General features: G+C 39.8%; 1 protein-coding gene across 13 annotated transcripts in view; it reads right to left on the bottom strand.

Moving 5' to 3' along the window:
* Positions 1-24,111, bottom strand: part of TANC1 (tetratricopeptide repeat, ankyrin repeat and coiled-coil containing 1) — a 217,317-nt gene that overhangs the window by 98,473 nt on the left and 94,733 nt on the right. For all 13 annotated transcript variants that reach the window (XM_019727214.2, XM_074336821.1, XM_019727215.2 and 10 more), the window contains one exon: positions 23,283-23,483. In XM_019727214.2, the coding sequence (XP_019582773.2) occupies positions 23,283-23,483 (201 nt within the window). The remainder of the gene's footprint in view (positions 1-23,282; positions 23,484-24,111) is intronic.

The following is a 24,111-nucleotide window of genomic DNA, read 5'->3' as shown; positions in this document are numbered from 1 at the left end:
ATAACATATCAGAGTATCTGACCGATTAGATTTCATTCCTACTTGAAATAGGTAATTTTTACATTTAAGGGAAATTCATTTTAAATGTATAATTGTAATTAAATTATAAACATAAGGTTTATAAATTGAATTTAAAGGCTTATAGAAAGCCATGTTTTAAAATTTGAACTATAATATATTGAATGGTAATTTGAAAGTCTTATCATCATCTGTACACAAAATGCGGCCCTCAGACATCAAAATGCTCATTTTAACAAGTCTCTTCACTGTATAAAGTCAGTCTTGTCAACTTCAAAATACTCACAGGAGCTCAAGATTCTCTCATCTTAAAGAAAAGAAAGGTAAAAATATCCCATGTCCACCACTATATACAGCCTATCCCTCTCCCATGGCCTCTGGTCCCTCAGCTGAATTCTGGAGCCTTTCAGGAGCCACCAGAGTCCTTCTGAATCGCTGTCATCACTGCGTACTTGTCAGCATTCCCCAGCAGATTCACTCCTCTGTGTTTCTGGCGTCTGTACCGAGGAGGCACTGCTCTGAAACATTATCTCTGAGGTTGGGGGGGCAGCCCGCAATATTTCCGCGCACTGTCAAAGGGTTGGTGTGTCAGGTCAAACACAAGTGGCCTCTAATAATCCTAGAGAGTCCCACAACAGGCGCTTCCGAGACTGAAAGTTAGCGCCAAGCAGGGGTTGTGCTTGGGAACTTGAGGCAAATGTCCTTCTCTGACCTCTTTGGTGAGGAGGTCACACCTGAAGGCACGTGATTGCCATTATCTGAAATACCTCTTGAAAACATCAGGAATCTAAGAGACCAGCAGCAGAGTGATATTTTGGGGCTTAGCCATTATCTCTTTCAAGTATGAACAGGACAAATTGTGCTCACAGAGGACATAGGTAACCCATGACATCACTGACAAGGAGCCAGATGAAGAACCACAGGCAGAGAGCATCTCCTCCCCACATACCTAACCACCCCCTGCGGCGACCTTGACCTGCACAAGCCTCTCAGCTGCAACGTTTACCTTTCTATCAGTGTCCTGGATTCAGGACACATAATTGAGTTAGTGTCTGGGTGCCTTCAGAATTTTTCTCTATCTGTCAAAGCAACTACAATTTTACTTCTCCATCCTCTCAAAAACTGATCAGGACAAACATATAATTTAGAAATCCTGATTAACACTGATTTATTACAACAAAAAGAGTAGCTGCTTCTTGATTTTTAAAAACCAACTCTTAACCAGCTGTCACACTCACCTCCAGCTTAGCACCTGCTAGCATTTACCCAGGTCAGTCACAAGGCCATATTAAGTGATCCCACCAACTTGCCCACCTGTCCCATTCTGAACACTCCTTCTGTGGATGTAAATATTCTAGGAGGTAGAGAGCTGCCAATCTGAAGCCACCCCTCGTTCCCGTACATCATGGCAGGCATTTGCAAGCTCCCTGGCTGCTTTCCACACAGGCTTAACCATCTTAGGCTTCAGGGCAAACACATCTTCAAACATTTGGGCAAAGAAGAATGAAACTATTAAGTCTCCAACCTGCCTATAGCCAAAGAAAAATAGCTCTGGAAGAACAGGATTTCAACCTGTGGCACTCTTATACCTCAGCTATTAAATAATTTTGAATAACCAGGGGAAAAAAAAACAAAGCTTACCGTAAGACATATATTAAAAGTTAAAGGTTAATATGCCCAAAGAAATAAACTGGGAATTTTTACTTTAAAGTGTTTACTGTTTATGTAAACCCGGGCATGTATAAATGCAAAGTAAGAAGGTAGCTTCTCTCTTTTCTTGAAGAAGTTAAAATGTTTTTTTTCTTAGGTACTTTTTTTTACTAGACAGCACACAGGTCAGGAAAGACGCATGGAATTCTGCAGAAATTGTTCCTAGAACACGCTGATCTTCAGCATGGACCACACGGTGGCGCTGCTTCGATGATAATTTCAGACAAAAGCCACAAGCGAGTTTCTTTAACCATCAGGACAACGTTTGTTTGTGCCCCTTAGGAGTTAGGAGCGTGAAGTGCAGAACTGCTTTTTCTTTAAGATTTCAGGTAACCCACCTATGGTTAACAGTCTATATGGTGAAATTAAGCTGCTGAGGAAGCAACCCTCTGCCCCCAGTATATTTGGCCCCCTCAAAAGCTGATCAGCCTCACTGAGCACCAACAAGGCAATGTGTGCCTGAGTTAGCTGCCTCACAGTGTAACGCTGAAATTTCATCTACCCATGAATTTATACTAATCCATAAATAAGTAAATGGGGAAGAAGAGAGGACTCTCCCATGCAGAAATATTCTAAATAATTTATGTAGATACGCTCAAGGAGGGGAGCGGAACGCCCCACCCTTCACGCTAGGCTGCGCATGGTGATGGTGTCCCAAAGGGCTCAGAATGGTAAGGGACATAAGGAAAAAAGAGTAACTCTACCATGGAGAAACATGGCAACCACTACCTCGGTCAGGTGACCAAAGTTATTATAAACTGTGATGAATCATGCTGGTAGTACGGACCATCAACACGATGCGATGAGAAGGGTGCTTAACCTCTGTGGTCTTCCTTCAGCTTCAGGATAAGAAAAGCATCAGACAAATCCCAGCACAGTGGCATTGTACAAAATACCCTAACAGTACACCTCAAAACTGCCGAAGTCATCAAAACCAAGGGAAGTCTGAGAAAGTGTCTCAGCCAAGAGGAGACTAAAGACACAGGACAAGTAAGCGTAATGTGGTATTCTGAATAAAATCCTGGATATTAGGTATAAAGAACCACAAGTGAAGTATAGACTTTCGTTTACAAGAATGTGTCAGTATTGGTTCATTAGTTGTGACGATGTATCACACTAATGTACTGTGTTGATAACAGGGACACACTATGTGCTGTATAGGAACTCTGAACTATCTCTGCCACTTTTCTTCTTTTGTTTTTGGGGGGGAGGGGAACAGGACTTTATTGGGGAACAGTGTGTACTTCCAGGACATTTTTTTTTTTTCCAAGTCAAGTTGTTGTCCTTTCAATCTCAGTTGTGGAGGGCGCAGCTCAGCTCCAGGTCCAGTTGCCATTGCTAGTTGCAGGGGGCACAGCCCACCATCCCTTGCGGGAGTTGAACCAGCAACCTTGTGGTTGAGAGGATGCGCTCCAACCAACTGAGCCATCCGGGAGCTTAACAGCAGCTCAGCTCAAGGTGCCATGTTCAATCTTAGTTACAGGGGGCGGAGCCCACCATCTCTTGCGGGACTCGAAGAGTTGAACCGGCAACCTGTGGTTGAGAGCCCACTGGCCCATGTGGGAATTGAACCGGCAGCCTTCGGAGTTAGGAGCATGGAGTTCCAACCACCTAAGCCACCGGGCGGCCCCACTCTGCCACTTTTCTATATATAGATCTACAAATATTCTAAAATAAAAGGTTTATTTTTAAAACCTTCATTCAAGGCTCAAATGGTAATTAAGAGACACCTTCACATATGGGACATTCCCTTTATCTTCTGTATTGAGAGACTTAGGCTGTGTTCCTGACAATCCCTTGACATTCATCACAGAGGAAGGCTGAACACAAGCTGAACTGTGTTCCCCCAAATTCATATGTTGAAGACCTAACTCCCAGTATCTCAGAAAGTGACTGTTTTTGGAGATGAGGCCTTTAAAGAGGAGATTAAGTTATTAAAACAAGGCCATTGGGTGGGCCCTAATTCAATCTTACTCATGTCCTTAAAAGAAGAAATTTGGGCACACAGGGAGACACCAGGGATAAAAGACCATGTAAGGACACAGCAAGAAGGTGGCCAAGGAGAGAGGCTCAAGAGAAACTAAATCTGCCGACACCTTGATCGTGTACTTCTAGCCTCAGAATCATGAGAAAATAAACGTGTTGTTTAAGCCACCTGGTCTGTGGCACCTTGTTACGGCAGCCCGAGATGACTCAGACAAGGATGCAGCCAAAAACACAGCGCCATGGAAGGTCACGGGAAGAACGATGGCAGGCACGCAGAGCTTGCTGGCCTCTGTGCCGCCTGTACCTTTGAGAGGGATGTGTCCTAAGTCTGCTGCTTTGGGCAGCAATGAAGTGATGTGGAAATGACTGTAGCTTTGGAATCAGGCAGATTGAAGCTCAAATCCCAGCTAGTCGTGACCCAGCTGTGACCCTTCAGTCAAGTTATCTAAGCTGTAGGGTTTCTCCAACTATAAGTGGGGCTGGTACCTGTACCTCAGAGTTAAAAATGTTTCTCAAGTGTCTACTACATGGTAAGCACTGAATAAAGACTGTTTCCATTCTCCCTTTCCTTTCTTCTAAGGCAAAAGTCAGGATGGCTAACCATGGACTCAGGGCCAATTCTGCCCCATTACCTGTTTATATAAATAAAATGTAAACACTTTCTTTTCTTTTGAGTGGCAGGGCTTGATATAGATTTGACTCTATATACAGAATTTAATGTTGAATATATTAAAATAACAAATCTGGCATTGTTTGGGGAGGTTAGATTTATCAGAAATGTATTCATACTATGAATTGTGCTCTGATGGTTAAAAAAAAAATGACAAGGTTGTCATTCCGTATCAACAGTGGATGTAGCAAAATGTTTCAAATGGATAAAGTGCATAAGGTACAGAGGTAAAGATTTCTATGTAAAAAATTCTGTACAATATTCTCATCTGGCATATTCTAATCAGGTAATGGCCAATAAAGTTTGGGGATTATTATTTTTTAAATGTAAGCAGAAAACACATGTCCATGCATTTCTATACTGACATTTATGGCTGATCGGCAACACAATGACAAAGTTAAGCAGTTACAACACAGACCATATGGCCCTCAGAGCCTAAAATATTTACTATCTGGTCCATGACAGAGAAAGTTTGTCACCTCTGCTCTATGGTCATCAATTACCACATTTTCAAAAACTAACAGACACTTTTCATTCCTTATCATCCTTGACCTTCACAGCATCTGCCACAGTATATGCCATGTCTTGAAATTCTTCCTCCTCCCTTGAAGCTAGTGATCTGTAGAACATTCAAAGTTCAAGATACTCAAAGTCAAACTCACTGCCCTGGCTGACCAACCAGTTTCTGTACTCCATCCACACTGTCGTCCATTACACCGCTACCTACGCCTGTGACAGGACAGAAACATTATCACCTGGGAATCCCAGGAATCGGGTTGTATGCCACCTGTCAGAGCCTTAGTGCCCTTACCTAAAATACGAGAATAATGACCACCTTGGAGACACGGGGTAAAGTGTAAAGCCAGCAGTCCAACAATTTTTGGAATCTGAATTCATCTAGAAAACCGAGCTAGAGCCCTTAGCAAGCTTCCCAATTGGTGTGCAAAGAACGAGTTAAGGGAGTGAGGTGAGGTGTATCCCTCAGCTCTCTGGATTGCTATAAAGTCTAGGGCAGTGCCCAAGGGACAGTCTACTTATTCCAACCACTGGACAAATATTTCCTCTAAGTTCCATGATATGAAAAGGGCTGGCAAGCCCTGGCCCTGCGTAATTTTGCACTTCTCTTCCTTCTCTAATTCTCATGTACAAACAGGTCACCACAACCTACACATTCTTTTTCCTAAAACTTTCTCCAACCAACCTCCATTTCCCTCCACTGTCCTCTGCCATGGCAGAGGTCTAAGCCACTCTACTTCCCTGGGATCATTACAAAAGAGTCCACCCAGTCACCTCAACTCCAAGATGGCCTGCATGAAATAGTTACCCTCTTAAAACCCAAATCTATTTATTTCATCTATTTTAAAAATTGTCAAAGAGCACCACTGCCAAAAGAATAAAACCCTTCCTGGCTCCCACTGTATTTCCATCGTCTCTAATGCTACCTGCCTCATTATGCCTCGTGAGCTCCAGCCACTGCAGGCCACCCACTCACATTCCTACGTGCCCTCCAGGCCTTGTGCGGGGCTGTTGCTTCCCTGTGGGACAGTCTTCCTGCCCAACCTGGCCCCTGGAAGCACCTGTTTGCCACGTAACCCCTAATTCATGTTTTAAGAACCCTCTCCAATGTCACATACACCAGGAACCTTTTTAGCTCCCCCAGAGAATCATGCTCATCTCCATGACGTCACAACACTTCCTGGACACCTCAATGTCTGAACCCTCATCACCTGTTTCACTAAGCCGAGAGAGGTCCCCAAAGCTTAGGGCCAAGTATTTATTAACTTCATCTCTAGCCCAGAGCCCAACATGCAGCCAATGCCCAAGAAACCTGCATAAAACAAATCAGGGTAAAAAATGATTGAAGTAACTCTGAGAGCCTCGGAGGCCATTCAGAAAAATGAAGGTCACCACCAAAAAAAAAAAAATCACATCCACCTACATAGTATATACGCTTGTAATGAAAGGGAACCTGGGAACCTCTCTCGCTACTTTAGCGACCAACAAGTCCAAGGAAGCCGGGGGAAGAAAGAGCTCATGAGCGCACTACTCCATAAAAACGGACGATTCTTAAAAGCCAAGGGCACACAACCTAAGGATTTCCAGTCTGAAAGGAATAAGCAGGGCAAGTAAGCCACAAAAAATAATGGAAGGAAGTCAAGATGCAGATCAAAATGTGATTTTTCTTGAGCAGCCCACTAGGACATTTCTGTCTCATTTCAGGGAAAACATGTTGGACTCAAGAAACCTACAAGCAACAGTGAGAATAAGTCAAGGGGACGCAGGTATCAAGCCACAGGAATGTTTCCTGCCTTAAAAAGACCTGTTATTCCTCAATTACTTATTAAAACACCATGAACTTAAGAAAAATATACTGTGAAAGCTACCATTGAGTATATATCAAGTCCTCAGAAAATGTTCAGTGTGTACTTTCTGCACCTAGCTGGCTGGCTGACATCATTTTTTTCCTGACCGAGAGTCTACATAGGGCTGAGGTAGCCATTCTGGGGCATCTTTTTCAGCCAGGCAGAATCAACCCTCACTTCAAGATAACATACAGATGATGGTGGGTTTCTGTGCCCTCGCCCCCAAAATGTTTGGTATCAGTTTGCTTCCTTGTGAATTGCTTTCACACTCCTCCAAACTCAGTTACTTGTGTTTCTCACTGGCTGATCTTTATCACTTTCAATAAGAGCTACAATAGGACCAAGAATAAACAAACAAGGCATCTGGCTGGAGCAACACACACCACAGGAAATGAAAACCAATGAAACAGCTGATGAGAACCTTCTGCAGAAGCTGTGAATGGGTTATCTTTTCCACAAACCCATGCCCAGAACTTACGAACCAAATCCAAATATTAACAATTTGTTTTGTACAGTTTCCTCAAAATTTACTAACCCAAATCCAAATATCAACTATTAGACTTTAAAGATCCCTGTATTGAAGCACTGGGGCTTTCCCCACCTTTAGATCAGAGAAACAGACTGGAGTCAAAAGAGGATGAATGCAGTATGGAGAAGCTGACACAGGAGAGAGGGGCAAATTACCTAACCTCAAAAACTAGAGGTGGCAGCAGCATTTCTCAAAGGTGTTTTAGGAGCCAGGCCCTTTGCAAACATTGCTTCTATCCTCTCAAACTAAATGGTAGATAATTTATTCTCATTGCCCGATGTGGAATGATGCATCAAAGAGGCTGTCAAGTAACTTCCAAGGACACCAAGCTACTAAGAACCAGGACTGGGGATTTGAACCCAGGTCTGTCCATCTTGCAGGGCCAGAAACTTCCCATGATATTACATAGTTTGGGTAGAAATTTTCCATTTAGAAGGCAGCGAGGGACCATGGGATAGCATACAGGAAGTCAAACTTACCTAATGCAGATAAGATCTGCTTAAACCTCACAACTTCCAAAAAAATCACGCACTCTGAGAATCTTTTCAACGCATATACTCTAATTTTAATGCATATATATGAGTGTATATAGTCATTCAAATCTTAGAGTAAACACACATAGCTTTAATGGGAACAGAAAAGAATGAAAATTATTTTGTAAAAATGAACTATTTTTAATAAAGGGAATCTCTATAGAATTTATTTGCTAAAGAGCTGGAAGTCCACAATCATTTTCTGATTGACACAACAGCCTGTAAGCCTCATTCCAAGACCTCTAATTTCCATATCAAATATTTCCAAATCAAATATTAACACTAGACTCAAGGATGTGCACAACAGGCATATATTTTCTTTCGATTACTGAAGACCTTTAACATCCAGAGTCCTTGTGAAACATCAAAATGCCCAAGGCAGAAGTGTCCATAATATTTCTGCATTCTCAAATGACACTTCCCTCCAGAGTTGCTGTGGAGTTGTAACCTGGGCACAATTACCTCACCTGCATTCAACCAAATGTGCTACACAACATGGGGGACAATTCTGGAGGGTGAGAGACTTGTACCTGCTACCCCCTCAGCCAGTCTTGGCCCCCACGCTCCCCTCACGTCATGGGATACTGATGTGTAACGTATTTCTGGTACCATACAGACTGAAGTACAAGCTATCTACTTCACCAAATAAACAGCAATCTATGGCAATGGCGGAAGACAAACAGCTCTTCCATCCAGAGACAGTATGTCTGCATATGGCATTTAAGAGCAGTTTAAGGGGGATGTTCAAGTGTAACCTGACATGAAGGTTTCTGCCTTACCTGCTGACTTTATCACTTACCTGAGTAAGGAACAACTCTGTACCTGTGCTTTCATGCATAGCTCCGGATAATAAGTAACTGCTCAACTTCCATTGGACGTTTGCTCTCATTACCTGGTGAGCAAATTTGGACCATTTTGGGAGTACTTGATCTCCATCAGGTTCATCTCTCATTTCCAGAGAGCTCACGAGAACTTCACAAATTATTGAGGCAGGGTACCACCAGGCATCCCATCTTTTTGTTTTACCTAAATTTCTCTTTTCTGCTAAGAACTACTACTTTCTAAACCTTTGCACTTGCTTCACTAGTTCGAAGAGCTGGCTTCCTTTACAGGGCAATTTTACAGATGTAAGATTCTAATCACTTTACACAAATCGTACAAACAAAAAGAAGATGAGTTTAACACAAGCAGTTGGTGGCAGAACTGGAATTAGAACCCCGATATTGGTCAGTCACGGTGTTAAGGATGCTTTTATGTCCTATTCACAGGGAACAAAGTCTCCTGCACATCAAGAAGCCATATGCTTGCCAGAAAACATACAGATCTGAGGGTGAAATCCCACTGGAGGGCATCTGGCTGAGCATAAACAATCGAGAGGCTAGAGACTGTAGGAACCTATTGGCACCCACTGAGTCAGTTGAAGGAAGCTGAAGATGGGCTCCGAGGCAGATGGTTACACTGAAAGAGGAACCAACACAGGAGAACTTGTGGATCAGGCCCTATGATTTACAGTCTCCATTTCATTTAAATTTCACTTACCCTATGAGAGAAGCAGCATTGCTAACCCCGTATCCCAGGTGAAGAATCACCTATAACCAAATGGGACATGAATCCAGTTCCAACCTGCCCAGGCCTGGGGTGGATGGAGAATTTTGCACCTACCAGGATCGTTAACATTTCAGTTAGCTAAAACCATTCTCACAAAGCCCTGATTGATGGTGGATAATTGATTCTCCTAGACTTTCCAAAAAGTGAGCTCAATCGGAATAGGCCTGTATCTATTAAAGAAATTGAATCAATAAATAATCACCTTCCAAAACAGAAAGCAACAGTCCCAGATGGGTTCACTGGTGAATTCTACTAACCATTAAAGGAATAAATTATACCAATTCTCCACAATCACTTTCAGAGAATAGAAACAGAGGGAATACTTCATATCTCATTCTATGAGGCCAGCATTACTCCAATATCAAAAACCAGACAAAGATATCACAAGAAAACAGAACTACAGACCAATATCTCTCATGAATATATATGCAAACATCCTCAAAGTATTGGCAAATCAAATCCAAGAATGCATAAAAGTAATTATAAATTATGATCAAGTAGGATGTATCTTAGGTGTGATATTGTAATTTCTATTAAGATACATGTATTTGGTCTTTGTCCCCATTTCTGGCATAGAGCTCCTGGAACCCTTGAAATTTCCTAAGTAAGGAGAGCACAAAGGTGTCTTTTGTTATGTTAATTAGGTGACTTTTTGGAAATGACATACAGATGGGGGCTGGTTCCCTAAGGAACCAACCATGTAATTAGAGGGTTTGAACTTCCAGTCCCACCCTTCACCCTCCAGGGAGGGGCATGGGGCTGGAGATTGAATCAATTACCAACAGCCGATAATTCAATCAATTATGCCTATGTAATGCAGCCTCCATAAAAACCCAAAAGGACTGGGTTCGGAGAGTTTCCAAGTTGGTGAGTATGTGCACACTCTGGGAGAGTGGCATGCTCCGAGAGCCCATGGAAGGTCTTTACCTTCTCCCCATACCTTGTTCTATGCATCCCTTCCATCTGGCTATTCCTGAATTATATCCTTTTATAATAATCTGGTAATTGAATAAGTAAAATATTTCAGAGTTCTGTGAGTTGCTTTAGCAAATTAATCAAAACCAGGGAAGGAGGAGGCATGGGAACCTCTAATTTATAGCCAGTCAGTCATATGTACAGGTAAGAACGTGGACTTATGATGTCATCTGAGGTCCAAGGAGGGGGTCATGAAACTTCCAAACTATAGCCAGTTGGTTAGAAGCACTGGTTACAACTGGGCTTGCAACCAGCATCTGAAGTTAGGGCTGGGAACAGTCTTATAGGAATGACCCCTTCACCTGCAGAATCTGATGATATCTCTGGGTGGATAGTGTCAAAATCGAGTTGAATTGTAGGACATCCAGCTGGTATCCCGAGAATTACTCGGTGCTGTGTAAGAAACACAGTCTCACCCCCAATTACATACTAACTGAAAATTGAGTCTCAAAACCTATTTACCAGATAATGCAAGGCTGGTTCAACATCTGAAAATCAATTTAGTCAGCCTAATGAAATAAAAATCACATTATCATATCAATAGATGCATAAAATGAATTTCACAAAATGCAATACCCATTTATGATAAAAACTCACAGTAAAGTAGGCATCAAAAGGAACTTCTTCAACTTGATATTGTCAAAAAAACTCTATAGTTAATATCACACTTAATGGTAAGAAGCTAGAACCTTTTCCACTAAGATCAGGAAAAAGGCAAGGATGCCCCCCTCCCCATTTCTTTTCAACACTGTATTGGATGTCCTAACTCCTGTAATATGGCAAAAAAAAAAAGAAAAGAAAAAGTATACAGTAGCCTCCCCCCCACCCAATCCATGGGGGATACATTCCAAGTTCCCCAGTGGATGTCTGAAATCACAGATAGTACTGAACCCTATATACATATATACAGAGGGTGCCAAAAAATATATACACATTTTAAGAAAGGAAAAAACTATTAAAATTGTAATACTCAATATATACTGATAACAAAAGATGAATACAAGTCACATTTGACTTCTGCAATTATAAGAGGTGCTCAAAGTGGTTACCATCAGCGTCCAGACACTTCTGATTATGGCGAACTACTTGAGCAATGTTGACCAAAGTGTCCACTTGTATACATTTTTTTGGCACCCCCGGTATATTATGTTTTTTCCTATACATACTAAACCCTACATATACTATGTTTTTTCCTATAATCAATATCTATGATAAAGTTAATTTATAAAATAGGCATAGTAAGAGAGTAACAACAACCATCAATAAAATAGAACAATTATAAAAATATAGTGTAATAAAAGTTATGTGAATGTGCTTACTCACTATCTCTCCAGTTTTTATATTTTTCAGGCCAAACCTATTCTGAATCTCTTACTGCAAGTAACCATCCCTTACTTGCAGTAAATGTCTTGGTGTCAATCATTTCAGAGGATCCCTTACTGAAGTCTTCATATAAACTCCATAATTTCTAGTGAAACACATTGTCCTCAATCAGAACACGTTTTCTATTCATATCTTCCACCCACAAATTTAATGCCTTTTCCATCTTAACTAAGCACTTATCACACACTGTGGCTATAAATTTTGCACTTTGAGGTGTGACAGCAAAACTAGTATGAATTTCTTTTTCCTTCTTCACAATTTCATGGGTAGATTTGTTCTTACCATAGATATGAGTAGCCTAGCATACGATTTTTTTTCATTCCTTAAGTCAAGAACTTTCACCTTTTCACTTAAAGGAAGCACTTTACAGCTTCTCTTTGGCATATCTCAATTGTCAGCATCACTCCTCTTTTGCTTTGGGGCCATTATTAAATAAAATAAGGATTACTGGAACACAAACATTGTGATATCACAACAGTTAATTGGATAAACAAGACAGCTACTAAGTGACTAATAGATGGGTAGCGTATACAGTATGGATATGCTAGACAAAGGGATGATTCATGTCCTGGGCAGGATAGACTGGGACAGCGAAAGATTTCATCATGCTACTCAGGATGGTGTGCAACTTATAAATTGTTTATTTCTGGAATTTTCCATTTAATACTTTCAAACCATGGTTGAACTTGGGTAACTGAAACCATGGAAAGCAAAACCACAATTAAGGGGGAGCTACTGTACAGAGTTAGAAGGAAGAAACAAAATTGTCTTTGTTCACATATGACATGATTGTGTAGAAAATCCAAAAGACTGAAAAAACAAACAAACAAACAAAAAACTCCTGGAACTAATAAACAATTGTAGCAAGGTTTCAGGATACAAGGTTAATACAGAGAAGTCAATCAATGCCCTATATACCAGCAATAAACAAGTGGAATTTGAAACTAAAAACAATTCCCTTTACATTAGCACCCCCCAAAATGATAAAGTATATATTTAACAAACTATATACATGACCTATATGAGGAAAACTACAAAACTCTAATGAAAGAATTAAATATAAACTAAATAAGTGGAGAGATATTCCATGTTCATGGATAGAAAGACTCAATATTGTTAAGACATTAGTTCTTCCCAACTTGCTTTATAGGTTCAATGCTAGCCCAATCAAAATTTTACAAGTTATTTTGTGGATATTAACAAACTGATTCTAAAGTTGATATAGAATGGCAATAGACTCAGAATAACCAACACAATATTGAAGAAAAATAAAGTTGGATGACTGATACTACCTTACTTTAACACTTATTATAAAGCTACATGGATCAAGACAGAGTGGTACTGGACAAAGAACAGACAAATAGATAAATGAAACAGAATACAGAGTCCAGAAAGAGACCCAAATAAATACACTCAACTGACCTTGACCTTGACCTAGTAGCAAAGGCAATACAAATGAGCAAAGAAGAGTCTTTTCAACAAATTGTGTTTGGACAACTGAACTTCCACATGCAAAAAAAAACAAAAAAACGAAACAAATCAAAAAAACAATCTAGTCAGAGACTTTATTCCCTTCACAAAAATTAACTTCACAAAAATTTAACTAAATGTAAAATGCAAAACTACAAAACTCCTAAAAGATAACAGAGGAGAAAATCCTGATGACCTTGGGTATGGTGATGACTTTTTAGATGTAACACCAAAGGCATTATCCATGAAAGAAATACTTGATAAGCTGGACTTCACTAAAATTAAAAACTTCTGCTCTGTGAAAGACAATGTCAAGAGCATGGAGACTATATCTGCAAAAGACACATCTGATGAAGCACTATAATCCAAAATATACGAAAATCTCTTAAAACTCAACAATAAGAAAACAATCTAATTTTAAAAATGGAACAAAGACCTTAACAGACACCTCACCAAAGAAGATACACAGATAAAGAAACATATGAAAAGATGCTCCACATTATATGTTATCAGAGAAACGTCGATTAAAACAAGATACCACCACATACCTATTAGAATGGCCAAAATCCAGGACACTGACAATACCAAAAGCTAACAACGGTGTGGAACAACAACAACTCTCATTCATTGTTGGTGGGAATACAAAATGGTACAGCCACTTTGGAAGGTAATTTGACAGTGTCCTACAAAAACTAAACTTCCTCTAACTACACAATCCATCAACCGTGCTTCTTGGTATTTACCCAAAGGCACTAAAAATTTATGTCTACACAAAAACCTATACCAGATGTTTACAGAAGCTTTATTTAAAATTGCCAAAACTTGAAACAACCAAGGTGTCCCTTCAGTAGGTGAATGAAAAAAAAAAAAAAAATCAAACAACAACAAAAAAACATAGTACTTCCATACAATTGGAATAAAAAGAAATAAGCTAACAAACCATGAAAAGTCATGGAGGAATTTTTAATGCCTATTACTAAGTGAAAGAAGTCAGTATGAAAAGAGTTCCAAATATATGATGGTATTCTGGAAAAGGCAAAACTATGGAGACAGTAAAAAGATCAATGGTTGCCAGGGGTTTGAGTTTGGGTGGGGACGGAGGGATGATTAGGGGAAGCACACAGTGAAAATATTCACTGTGTGATATCATAAGGATAGATATATGTCATTATACATTTGTCCAAAGTGACAGAATGTCCAAGATTGACAGTGAACCCTACGGTAAACTATGGACTTGGGCTGATTATGTAGATTCACTGATTTAACAAATGTGCCCCTCAGGTGGGAGATGGTGATAATGGGGGAAGCTATGCACGTGTGGGGACAGGGCGTACACAAAAAAAATCTCTGTACCTTCCACTCCATTTTGCTGTGACCTAAAACTGCTCTAAAAGATAAAATCTATTTGTTTTTTAAAGTGAACTCATTATCTACCACTTGGGACCTCTGACCAATAAAGATGGATTTTGTTGATAATGGAAGTGACAAGAAAACCACATACCTCCTTGAAAATGTTTCCTCCATTGTATTTCTCAGAAGCCTTGTGCAGAGAAAGGGTTCCTTGCAGGACACTGTTAGCTAGCTACTCTACATAAACGCCCAGAGGCAAAGCTTATTGGTGTCCGTGATCTAGGCACTAACAACAGATTTTTCCCATTGTCCCAGTTTTCCTTTTGTAAGGAAGGCACTGTAGTTCTCACTAGCCTGTCTTCTAGAGATCACCATTCTGTACTCACTTGAGTTTCCCCACTCCAGGCTTTGAACACCCCTGCCCCTCTGCCTGGAACACAGCCAGCCATTCCTGCCGGCACACAGACTTTTTCACAACAAATTTGAGAATTCAAGCTGAAACATCAATCTTTCCTTCTATTTCTACTTTACACTAACATTCATTGATGTTAGATACAGATACAATAGCTTCCGTGGGCTTGTGTGTTTCTCTGTGAATCAGAAATGATCAAAAAGAAGAAAGAAGATTCCCACCACCACTGCCCCTGCCCCCATCAATTTTCTTGAGGTAAAAACACTCATTTCTGAGTATGAGATTGGGTTTGTTCTAGCCGCCATCTGACACCACCACAGGGTGCAGCTGACACTGCTACAAAGTGTGACTCGATAAAACCTCCAGTCATCATTAACCTCAGGTGGCGGAAAACATGCAGCCAAAATGCCAAAAGCCTAAGAAAATGGGAGAGTGACAGGAGCATAGAAAAGCAGGGCTTAGAAGGCTGCTAACAAACCCAGTTTAAAACCTACTCCCCTTTGATCTCTGCTTGATGAGAGTAAAGCCCTGAGAGAGAGGTAGGACCTTAATTAAAGTATCAGTTCTCCCTAGATAAGGGGAAAGTGTGTTCCTCGCTTTATAAACGCAAGGTATCGTTCCACTTAAATTGCTATGCGTCCATTCATATTTTCAACTGATCACATGGAGCAGAAATATAGACTACTAAAATCCCATTCATTTGAACAGGTACAGCCCTGTGCCCCCTCACAGGGTAATGGAAGGACATGATTAGATTCTGCTCTCTAGGCTTCCAAGGGGAAACAAAGACAAGGTGCTCACAGAATGCCAGGGTAGAGAAATGCAATAGGAGGCTGTGAAGAGGGAGGTGGATGCACAGGGCTACAAGTGTTTGGAGCAAGAAGTTATTTCTCACGTAGGGAAAAGGAGAGACATAAAGGAAGGCTGGATGAAGCAGAGATGAGAGCCACACCTGAGGCCAACTCTGACAGAGAAAGTTCTGACACAGCCTAGGGAAGAGAATAAGCAAAGGAATAAGTGGAACAACAGAGATGGTTTAGGGCACAGCAATGACTCGGTCAATCAAAGACTAATGGGACAAGAATTATCTTTTCAATAAATGCTGCTGGGACAACTGGATATCCACATGTAAAAGAATGAAGTTGGCCCCTACCTCACACCATACACAAAAAATGAACACACAAAAGGGATTACAGACCTAATGTAAGAGTTAAAACTGTAACAGTTTTAGAAGAAAACAACAGTATAAGTCTTTGTGACCTTGGATTAGGCAATAGTTGCTTAGATATGACATCAAAAGGACAGCAAAAAATTAATAAATTAGACATCAAAATCAAAAATTTTTGTGCTTGAAACAATAGTATCAGGAATATGAAAAAAGACAACCCAAAGAATGGAAGAAAATATCTGCATATTGCATAATTTGTATCTAGAATATGCAAAGAATTCGTACATCTTAATAATAAAAGTACAAGGAGATACTAGTTCACATGCATTAGCATGACTATAATAAAAAAGATTGACAGTAAGTGTTAGCCAAGGTGTAGAGAAATTGGAAACCAATATTTTTCTGGTGTGAATACAAATGCAGTCACTCTGGAAAACAATTTGGCAGTACTTGAAAAGGTTAAACATAGAGTTACCGAATGATCCAGCAATTCCACAGCTAGGTACTACCCAAGAAAAAATGAATAGCTACATCAGACAAAAATGAGACATACACAAATGTTCATGGTAGCATTGCTCATAAAAGCCAAAAATGGAAACAACCCATATGTCCATAAACTGAAGAATGAATTTTAAAAGTGTGGCATGTACATACAATATTTGGTAATAAAATAGAATGACGTAGGGATACATGCTACAACATGGATAAACCTAGAAAACACTGTTACATGTAAGAAGCCAGTCACAAAAGACTACATATTGTATAATTCTACTTGTATGAAATGTCCACAATAAGCAAACCATAGAGACAGAAAGCAGATTAGTGGTTACTTAGGGTGTGTGTGTGGGGGCATAGGGGTTGGGGTGTGGGGTGGTAGAAAGGAATGTGGAGTGAGTGCTAATGGGAATGTTGTCTTTTAAAGGCAGATAAAAATGTTCTAAAATTAGATTGTGATGATGGTCGCACACAACCCTGTGAAAATGATAAAAAACATCGAACTGTAAACTTTAAATGGATAAATTAATTAGATGGTATGTAAAATACCTCAATAAAGCTGTTTTTTTTAAAAATGCAATGGAGTAAATCACAATGAAAAAATATTTAAATTTGAATTGAGAAAAAAACTGTGAGTCATAAAACACTATAAAGCTAATTAACTGAGAAAAAAATTTTAATAACTTACATGACTGATAGCCTTAAAATAAACAAGAAGAAAGCTATGATGATTCAGTAAGAAAAATATATTGCCCCAGTAGAACAGAGCACAAACATCACAAAAAATTCTCCAAAGAAAGAAGTATAAATGACCAGTAAGTATATAAAAATTCATTTTCAACATTAATAAGTTTTCACCCGCTAATCCCATTTTTATAGTCTATTCAATGAAAATATCAGAGATGCCTTTGAATGTTAATATAGAAGAATGTTCTCCTACTGTTCTTTAGTGGAAAACCAGGAACCTTTTACATGTCCAGTGCTTGAGGGAATGGGAACTATATCACTGTGTTTGTGTACTACAGAAACAAAGCAGGAAAGACACTCCACCAACCGTCAAATGTAGTTGTCATTCTGGGGCTGTGGAGGGAACCAAAATTTACTGTATCTTTATTTCGTACAAATTGTATTTTCTTCCTCAAATATAATTTCTAAAATTTAGAAAATAGAGATAAATGTCTAGTTTATCTGGAAAGGAATAAGATAATCACATTCTTTCATCAGTGTTTTTCAAACTTTGCTACATGTGAGAATCACCTGGGAAGCCTATAAAAAAACCGCAATGCAATACCTCATGTGCATTAAGTCAGAATCTCAGAAGATGTGACCCACGCATCAGTATTCTTTAAAACTGTGGGGTGGTTCCAAGGAACAGCCCAATTGTGTATGGGTGAAGCAGGGAAATGGATGGCCCTCAAAGGTCCTTAGGTTCACAGTGGAGCAAACACAGGTACATGGTTCTACGTACAAACTCCGAACAGGAGAAAGTGTGTGCGTTCTGGTCAGAGCCATGCATGGCAGTATGCACAGGCCGGTCACCTACTCCTTGGAGGAAGCTACCATATAACAAGTCTCTAGCAGGAAACAAAGAATGTCACCCTATTCAGAAGTGAACTGTCCTTGCTGAAGCTCAGATCCCTGACTGTGGCCCTGACCACTCAGAGGTGAAAGCAGGACCTAGAACTAGCTGGTTCTACAAGCCGATGTGTGCTGGGACTGTGCATTTCCTGTGTGATGCTCCACCTCACCAAGAAGAAGCCTCACAGATGCATGTGTGAGCCCCAGACCTCCCCAATGTACATGCAACCAGAACCCAAAGCCTTGTCATTTACAGCTCTTGTGTCACACATGGACAGATAGCACAGTGCAGACTGGCATAGGAGAATGTGCTGGGGACAGGGAGCGGGATCTGGGCTGAGGCTAAGTTCCACCGATAACCTGTACATTGGGGTACGTGCCTTAGCGATGAGCCATCTTTGCTTCCATATTTGCAGAGAGACCTTACTAGATGTGCGCTGGAGGCCTGGCCAACCTTAACATGTCTCTGACCCTCCATGATGCACAGCGCGAAACAGAGACTGTGGGGTTGCAGAAACTGGAAGCCAGCTGAGTGTTGTGCTTACCATGAACTTGATCTGACTCAGCTGTGATAAGTCCCCTGACACAGTACCGTGGAAAGAAAGAAAATGGCAAGTGTAGACAGAAAGGAAGTTCAAGAGAGGAAGGTTACAGAATGACTTCTCTCAGGGTCCTCTTCCGAATTCTCAGAAGTCCACAACTGGGCCTGAAAAGCACCTACCACCAACGCCATCCGTTTGAGACCATTCCCAGAAGATGTTAACTTCAAAAAGAAGCCTCACAAAGAATGCTGGAGGGAATGTGAAATCAATACAGCTTTTCTGGAAAATGACAGGACAGTATGTATCAGGAATCTTTAGAAATGCAGTCCATTTAGTTCAATAATTCCACTTCTGGGAACCTGCCACTTTTGAGTTATCAGCTGTGCATTAAAAATTACCGGACAAAAATATTCCCATCGGGAGTTCTGGAGACTGGTTGCAAAACAATGTGAATGTACTTAACACTATGGAACTATACACTTAAAAAGTGTTAAGATGGTCAACTTTAGGTGCATTGTACCTTAATTAAAAATTCATGTGCATTATACAGCAAAACAAAACATTTTGGCTCATGCTACAATTTTTTCTAAATTCTAAAAAATAATATAAATATCCCCAAACTGGAAATTAGTTATTAGGTTGGTGCAAATGTAATTGCGGTTTTCGTAATTGTTTTTAACCTTTTAAACTGCGAGTACTTCTGCATCAAACGAATAAAAATCAATTATGGAATGTTAAAACAATGGACATTAAATATCAAGTTCTTCAAACAAAGTGGAAATTGCTCATGATATAATATTAAGTGGAAAAACTCAGAGCACATGTGATTTTAGGTTTAGATGTAGATTGAGAAAAAAAAAACACTAGAAAATCAAAATGCTAAGAGTAGTTCTGTCTCTATGCTGGGATTTCCAAATTTTCTACAAGAAACACTCTTGGAGGAGGGGAGGGGGTTGGGAAAGCCCTGGCAGACATTAACTCATGGTCCGAGAATCAAAGTCTTTCACTTTACAGCCTGTCAGCTTTGAGGTTTTGCCCTTAAAGAAACAGACAGCCAGAGGGGTTTTCAAAACTGCTACATCAGCTCTGTCAATGGTGACAGAACTGGAACTGGAAGCAGCAAAGGTGCAAATAGCCAGCATGACCCAGTGTCTCCATACAAGCAAGGATAAGAAAAGCAGCATCACCCATTTGTTACCATCTGCTGTCCTACGCCCTCAAAATATTTTTAAAGGTGGCTTCTCATTCATGCCCTACCTTGTGATTGTTTCATAATGAGCCCAAAGTGATCAGGGAAATGTAATCCAAATATAAAGTAACTAATGATATTACTAATAAATAAACCACAGGAAATGGGCTTTGCTCTTCTCTGGAAGACGCAAGAATACATTACAAATATTAATGAATTCTTAATCCAAAAAGGCTTGCAATAGACACAGAAATACTTTAATGGATACTGGTTCTTATTTTCATTACTGGAAAATGTATTTCACTGCATATTCTGACTAGCAGTGAAAATAATACAAACAAATTGCATAAGGTAGTAGGACAGTAAATAGAACATAATAACCAGCAATATAAGTGGAATGTAAGAAAATCACGTAAAATGTGGGGCCGTGTTATTGAAAGGTTAATGAAATTGTCCCTGGCGCAGGGTTCCCATAGCCTAGGAGCTAATCATCAATTGTTATCGGTATACAAACTTTCATCACTACAGGCTGTGTGAGTGCCTATCACAGGGGTTTATAGTATTTGACCTTTGCTAGAATAATAGTTTCGGTCCTTGACAGTTTCTTGATTAGCATCAATTAGTGAAGAGTTTCTATCCAAACAAGTAAAACAGGTTTGGATTTTTTTTAAAGCACCTTATTAAACAAAAGAGAAAGGGGTCTTGTCTTAAAAATGAGAACAGAAGTCATCAAGGTAATTTCAGAGCTGAGTCTGAAAGATAAGATCCCGCTGGGGTGGGGGAGCAGAGGGGGATGGCTCCACACCGGGGTGCTGCTCACACAGCACACCGTGTTTACTGTATCGTGAGCGACAACAGTGCTAGCTTTTTAAGTGGATGACTGTTTTTAAATCCAGTGGACGTTCACAACCATATGTCAGCTATTTTTACAGGCAGGTAGAACATCAGGGCTCTGGATAGTTTTCCAACAATATGGCTTACGCAGAAATCTGTGTGTGTAAAAATACTGTTTATTGTCGGATGTAGTCTGAGTCAGTGCCATTGGGAAGCAAGCACCTTTGCCCTTCACCTTCCTTTTTGAATTAAAATTATGAAGGGAATGAAGCCAAAGTACCACCATGAGACACTAATTTGCCGCACAAATTTGAGCACTCCACAAGCACTGCTCCGCTAGAGAAGAATCTGCTTAATGTATTTAAATGCTATTTGGACCAAAAGCATCTCATATGCAGAATATTTTCTTTAATCCATTAAAAGGTTTAATGTTACAGAACTACTCCCTTCTATTCACAAGGCCTTGAAAAGAATTCAGCAGAAGTAAATTTTGTTCCAATAGAGAAAAACAAACGCCAGGATATTTTCTCAAAACTAAAGATATCAAATTTGGTCAGGGTGCAGGAGACAAGGGCTTCTCAGCGATTCCCCTGCTGGTGTGCCTATAGGCTCTGAGACCCTCCTGGGTAGCCATGCCACTCATTGCTACTGAACATCCCACTAAAATGCCACTAAATAAACAAATAAATAAATTGCAATTAGATGAGGTGGTGGATGTATTAACTAACCTACTGTCATCATTTTCTAATATATACATATATAAAATCACAATGTTTTACACTTGAAACTTATACAATGTTATATGTCAACTGTATCTCAATAAAGCTGGAAAAAAAACGAGAAATACATTTATTTAAAAAGATTTAAGTCCTACTAAAACAAACACTGAATTTATTAATAATGAAATTATATGTGAAATGTAGTATCTCTCGTCTCTCAAGTAGTCACTTGTCCTAAGCCCCAAGCAACATGTCATGTGTGTAGGTGCACAGGTATAGGAAGGAAAACTGTCCTAATGGCCAGATCTATGCACTTGACATTACCCTCAACTAAGGTTCCTTAAAGATCCAGATGGGGTTGGAACTCTCTGTATTATGTTTTATATAGATGAGGTATACTTAGAAAAGACATCATGCTCATCCTCCACCATCAGACACCGGAAGCACATAAACACACTAATTGACGTTGCTGATAGAAGAAAAAGTAAAATGCTGTGCACAATTTATAGAAAGGGAATGTTTCCAATGGGGTAACCAGCAAGAAAAGCAATGTGAAAACTGTGATTTAAAAGAAGTCTGACAGAGATACAGCAGTAGGGGGAGGGCTGAGAAGAAAGGACATTCCAGGAATTTCCCTAAATACTGATAAACAGGTCAGATTCCTTGGCACAGGAAATCACTTCATACCGAAAAGGTTTCCAAGTTCCAGCCAATAACTGGATTGTAAACAATGTTGTCCAAAATAAGAAAGTTCTAGAACAATAAAATATTTTGGATACTCACCAATCCCTAGCTCTGTTTCTAACATTCAAAGCCTTAAGATTTGCTCTCTTAATTATACCCTCCCACAAACTGCAAATATCCACTAAATGATTCAGAAATAATGCATATATGACATCTCAAGAAATACAAATATTTCAGAAACCAGAAAAACAGACTATCAATTTTACAGCCCCAGGGTACATTTTAGACCAATTCGAAACATGTTTACGTGTAAATGAGAAGAATCTTTGCACTGGCCATATGATCAATAAGGCCCAAAATTGTCCTGCCCACAGTAAACAAATACTCAGCAAACCTAAAAGAAGATCAAAGAACTTTTATGACTCCAGGTATCGGCATTTTGGAAACGCTTTCCTCACGTCTGATTCATAACTTTTCCAAGTTAAATAATGTAGGTTTTTTTATTGGTAATACTAAGTACAAAAAGCTGGTAAGCGTGAGAGAGCTGAAAATATTTTAAACAAGTAATCCATGAGTCCTTTGCCCTCACTGATTTACAAGTCAGAATTTTCACAAACAATTAAATTTTATAGCTGTTCAAATGCTGAATGATGTAGTCAAGGAAAATACATCAGAATTGAATACTTGGTAATAACTGTTATCAGATTACACTTGCCAAAATCCAAACCCTTTAAATACACCACAATGAATTTAGATAAAAGCATTTCTTAATTCATGAGTAAGAAAACAAAACCAATGGTTAACACTAATATTGATAACAAGACTTTGAATCTTCGTAAAGTTCTAGTCTCAGCATCCAATAGAGTTTATATATAGGTTGAACTAAAGAAATGAGTCTGTTCAAAATTTTTAAAAAGGTTTCCTTCATCCAGAAGTTACCATGACAACAACAAAAAAACAACTTCTCCCAGATTTCTTCTAAGCACCAGTTTTGCTTAACTTCAATATGCGTATTATGTATATAACCAAGACAGCTGGTTTGGGTACTATTTTGTTGCTTGTTTACCTGGGGATTTTTTGTTTGATCTTGACTGCACCAAGTGAGACTGTCGAGGCAGCAGAGGTGATGAAGGCAGAGACATGGACACACCTTTGGCCAAGCTCACCCTGTAGGTGTCCTCTGCCGCAGGAAGACTGCCCGCGGAGAAGTCACCACCATGGCCAGGCGGCAGGACCGGAGAGGAAGTCTCTGGACCAAAGTCACTTCCTGGAGTGGAGAAAAAAAACCAAATCCTAGATTAGACCATGCATTACAGGTAGATGCAAATTTAATTCCTAAGGACTATATTCTTAGAATAGAATTCCCATATAGTGTATGTGTGTGTTAAATCCATATATACTTTTTAATATATTTTTAATGATTTTTTTCTCATACCACTCATAATTTTTTACCCTGTGGGGGAAAATCAAGTTTCACCACTCAAGCATCAATGAATTCTTCCTCATACACCTTTGTAAGCACCATACCAACTCGACTGGTTTCATTCGTAACACTGGGTACATAAAGCTACAAATCTGAGATTATATCAAGTGTGAATGACCCGCAAGAAGCTTTGATTTGAGCCTAAAGTAAGGGAGGAGGGTTATTGTTCTTACAAAGGTATCAGTAGAACAGATTCAAACACTGAGATCCTTTGCACAACTCCCTGGCCTCCCACCACTTTTTTCTAATTAGAATGTCCAAGGGAGTTTTAGCCTACTTCACTATTCCACCCCCATCCCCACCCCATGCGTCCCTTCTCTCACCTGATTCCCGCCACACTCCCCATGGCACTAGGTTCACCCTCCTGTAACTCAACAAGCCAAACCCTTAGTCATGAAACTGTAACCATGGC

The sequence above is a fragment of the Rhinolophus sinicus genome, linkage group LG01, assembly GCF_036562045.2.
Source record: "Rhinolophus sinicus isolate RSC01 linkage group LG01, ASM3656204v1, whole genome shotgun sequence".
NCBI lineage: Eukaryota > Metazoa > Chordata > Mammalia > Chiroptera > Rhinolophidae > Rhinolophus > Rhinolophus sinicus.
Note: the sequence above shows the minus strand (reverse complement) of the source record. Positions and strands in the feature narration are given on the sequence as shown.